This window comes from Mandrillus leucophaeus, unplaced genomic scaffold, assembly GCF_000951045.1.
Source record: "Mandrillus leucophaeus isolate KB7577 unplaced genomic scaffold, Mleu.le_1.0 Scaffold1006, whole genome shotgun sequence".
In the NCBI taxonomy this organism is placed as follows: Eukaryota; Metazoa; Chordata; class Mammalia; order Primates; family Cercopithecidae; genus Mandrillus; species Mandrillus leucophaeus.
This window is the reverse complement of record NW_012098166.1, coordinates 473,972-478,210: the sequence shown is the minus strand read 5'-3', so window position 1 is coordinate 478,210 and position 4,239 is coordinate 473,972. Positions and strand designations below refer to the sequence as shown.

At 43.0% G+C, this 4,239-nt stretch overlaps 1 protein-coding gene across 1 annotated transcript in view; it reads left to right on the top strand.

Moving 5' to 3' along the window:
* IDO2 (indoleamine 2,3-dioxygenase 2) overlaps positions 1-4,239 on the top strand; it is a 94,109-nt gene that overhangs the window by 54,750 nt on the left and 35,120 nt on the right. Inside the window, exon 5 of the mRNA XM_011973961.1 lies at positions 1,617-1,735. Coding sequence (XP_011829351.1) covers positions 1,617-1,735 — 119 coding nt within the window. The remainder of the gene's footprint in view (positions 1-1,616; positions 1,736-4,239) is intronic.

Below are 4,239 nucleotides of genomic sequence, written 5' to 3'. Positions count from 1 at the left end.
TCAGCCTTGTTATTTGTCAGTGCATATCTTCTTTTTTTTTTTTTGATACAGAGTTTCACTCTTGTCGCCCAGGCTAGACTGCAGTGGCATGATCTCGGCTCACTGCAACCTTGGCTTCCGGGTCCAAGGGATTCTCCGGCCTCAGCCTCCTGAGTAGCTGGGATTACAGGCACCTGCCATCATGGCCAGCTTTTTTTTTTTTTTTTTTTTTTTGTATTTTTAGTAGAGACAGAGTTTCACCATGTTGGCCAGGCTGATCTCGAACTCCTGACCTCAGGTGATCCACCCACCTGGGTCTCCCAGAGTGCTGCGATTACAGGCATGGGCCCCAGCACCCGGCCAGTGCATTACATTTTCAAAACTGTGTGTCTGATGCTGAAAAGTTTGAAGTCTAGGCACGTCCCAGTGGGTCCTCTTTAGACCATCCCCTCTGCAAATCATTATCCTAAATTGGGGTTTGGGGGAAAGAAGAGCGATAGGGGAAGGAAGTTTTCTCCTCCCAGCTGTGCCCTGGTAGTTCCAGGGAACCGGGAGGCTCCCCATACCCACCATCTCGCCTCAGATCACCTTTCACTTTCTTTGTTTCTCCTCCCTTGACTTTTCAGCTCAGAAAGTACCTAGCTTTCCAGTGCATTCTGAGGAAAGTGTACCCGAGGTTCACACTGCAAAACCTTTTAAAGCTCTTCATTGTTTTCCACCCAAGAAAAAATTCAAGGGAAAAATGAAGGCAAAAGCAGGGCATTCTTAATGGATATTTTATCTTACGGAGAAATGAAAATGGAAAAGGAAGAGGGGGCACAAGGATGGGGTTTGAATCTAGACTCGTTCAGCCTTTACCTCCGATAGAGAACCCCATGCAGCTTTTCTGGACTTGTGACTGATAAAGCGCTGTGGAGGGCTCCTTGGATAAAAAAGGGTGAAGGGATCTGTCCTGCGGTGGCTTACTTGAAGGTGTTACTGTGTTTGACTAATGAATGAGAGAGAGTCAGTTTCCCCATGGGCTGAGTCGGTCTATCCTCATGCTTTTCTAGGGCGCTGGGGTCTCCCTGGCTCATACCCTGGTGCACACACAAGTTTCTGCATCTAGCTGTATATCTCTATCGGTCAATCAGTCAATAAATCTATCATCTATCTATCGCTCCATCATCATCTTTCTATCATCTATCTATGTATCTGTCATCTCTCTCTCTCTCTCTCTCTCTCTCTCTCTCTATATATATATATATATTTCTATCCATCTACCTACTTACCCATCTATCAAAACTTTTTTCTATTGGTAATCTCCTCTGGCCCCAGTTTATGTTTAATTGTTTTGGTAGTGCCTTTCTTTGCACAGTCAGTTTGCAGAGGTTATTTTATATTCTATATGTACGTGTATGATCCAATGTTGTAATTTTCACGTATATTGTACCGTGTACTCATAAGCAGTATTTCCACTGGGTCATTAACAGAAAGATATGTGTGAGGCATATGAATATGCATCACTCAGGTAATTCAAACTTGGTTCCCAGGTCATTTGTGTACCACAGGATTGCTGGAATAAAAGGCAACCATGATTATTTCCTCTGCTGCAAGCTTTCAAGAATATGCTATTAGTCTTGATTTATTTCTGAAAGGTGCTGCCAAGGAATCTTGCCCTTCCATTTGTTGAAGTCTCCAGGAACTTGGGGCTCCCTCCTATCCTGGTCCACTCAGACTTGGTGCTGACAAACTGGACTAAAAAAGATCCAGACGGGTAAGGAAGGAAGAGAATGTTTTGAATTTCCACAGACTGAAACTCTGCCGGAGGCAGTCTTGTGACTTTTTTCCCACAGGAAACGCCCAGGCTTTTTTTATAATTAGGGATGGTCATATTTATGGTCTGCTTTATGGTTCCAAAGAAAGGGTGAGCTTGACCAAAAATTCAAAAATCACAGGCCCCAGAAGTTTCCTCTCAGTCCGCTCTGAACACAATGGCTCAGGCCATTTTGTCTTGTTTGTTTCCACATCATGTGTGAATTTTTCAACCTGACCATCAAGCTCCTGCAAAATCAGCTTTTATTTGTTCTTTCTCTTCAAACTGTTTATTCTCTAAGATGCTCTCCATTCATATCAGGTTAGAACCAGTTGGCTTTGATAAGTAATCATTATATAGTGATAAGAAGAGAATGATTATGGATGAATTCAGAGCAGATGCTCCAGGTGGGTTGGATTGAGAATTTGATTAATAATTCCATCTATTCCACCAAAGTCACATCATTCCTTTGACAGTTGGGCTGCGAATAAGGACATTTGTCTATAGAAGGAATAGCATGAGTTTTTAACAAACAAGAAATTCAACAAATAGAATTGGACACATCATCTAAAATGTTAAATTTTCCTTTCACCTTAATTTTCGCAGCCAAATTTATTTCAGCTCCGGATAAAAAGACAGCAGTTTCTTTTGTGGCTGGTTACAACAGCTGAAGATTCACTGAGGTTTGATGTGAGGAAGAACTTCCTCAGCCATGAGATTGCCAGAGGCGATGATGGGAATCTACTTAAAAGGGTTATGTATTTAGTAGGCAGCCTAGATTTTAAGACTAATTTATGTGCCCCGACCGGGCGCGGTGGTTCATGCCTGTAATCCCAGCACTTTGGGAGGCTGAGGCAGGTGGATCACCTGAGGTCAGGAGTTCAAGACCAGCCTGTCCAACATGGTGAAACCCTGTCTCTACTAAAAATACAAAAAAATTAGCCAGGCATGGTGGTGCATGCCTGTAATGCCAGCTACTTGGGAGGCTGAGGCAGGAGAATCGCTTGAACCAAGGAAGTGGAGGTTGCAGTGAGCAAGATCATGCCATTGCACTCCAGCCTGGGTAACAAACTCTGCCTCAAAAAAAAAAAAAAATTATGTGCCCCATTGGAAGAAGTGAGATTGGGCCATCTCATGTCTCTCAGGAGCTCTGAGCCCTGGAGGTTTATGTTTTCTGCAATTATGAATTGTGATCCTTGATTAATTAGGCTTTAATAATAAAATGGGTGACTACTGAAAACTGCTGAATCTGGGTAAGAATTTGGATAAAAAATAATAAATATATGTGCATAATTTATTCTGTTCAAGGTACTGAATAGTGAATTAGCTGGATTTATTACTCAAAGAGAAAAACACAATAAGAGAAGGTTGAAGGGAAAAATGACTGTACTAGAATGGTAGTCAAAAATGCAACAACAGACAGGTACAGAGGCTCACACCTGTAATCCCAGCACTTTGGGAGACCCAGGTGGGCAGGTCACCTGAGGTCAGGAGTTCTAGACCAGCCTGGCCAACATGGTGAAACCCTGTCTCTACTAAAAATACAAAAATTAGCCAGGTGTGGCAGTGGGTGCCTGCAATTCCAGCTACTCGGGAGGCTGAGGCAGGAGAATCACTTGAACCCAGGAGGCAGAGGTTGCAGTGAGCCAAGATTCCACCACTGCACTCCAGCCTGGGCGACAGAGTGAGATCCTGTCTCAAAAACAAACACTATAAAGCAACAACAAAAAAGCTATTAATAGTTTCCTAGGAAGGAAGAGTGAAGGGCTAGTTTAATTCCAGAGATGCGGACACAGTCCTGGGTCTCACCAGTTATTCTGTTTGGTAATTATCTTTTGAAACCTTTTAATATGCCTAGCACAGAGCTAAGTGCTATGAAGAAATGAAATAAATAGAAGCAAAGTACTCCCCATGTGGTTAAATAACAAGACACTATATGACAAATGTCAAAGAGTGACTCAAACAATATGTCCTTTAGAATTTCAGAGAAATGGCATCAATGCAGGCTTTACAAATCAGCAAAAATCTTGGTGAGGGGGCAGAACTTGATGTAAGGCAAATTCTAAAAGTTGAGTAGGAATCAACTAGCTAGTTGAGTAGGAATCAACTAGAACAAAATGTGGGGTTGTGGTAAATACAAAAATGTAAGAGGAGTGAAATAACTCATTTATTTATTTATTTATTTATTTTCAGAGACAGAGTCTCACTCTGTCTCCCAGGCTGGAGTGCAGTGGCATGATCTCGGCTTATTGCAACCTCTGCCTCCTGGGTTCAAGCACTTCTCCTGCTTCAGCCTCCTGAGTAGCTGGGATTGCAGGCACCCATTACCACACCCAACTAATTTTTTTTATTGCTTTTTCTTGAGGCGGAGTCTCACTCTGTTGCCCAGGCTGGAGTGCAGTGGCGCCATCTCAGCTCACTGCAAGCTCTGCTTCCTGGGTTCACGCCATTCTCCTGCCTCAGCC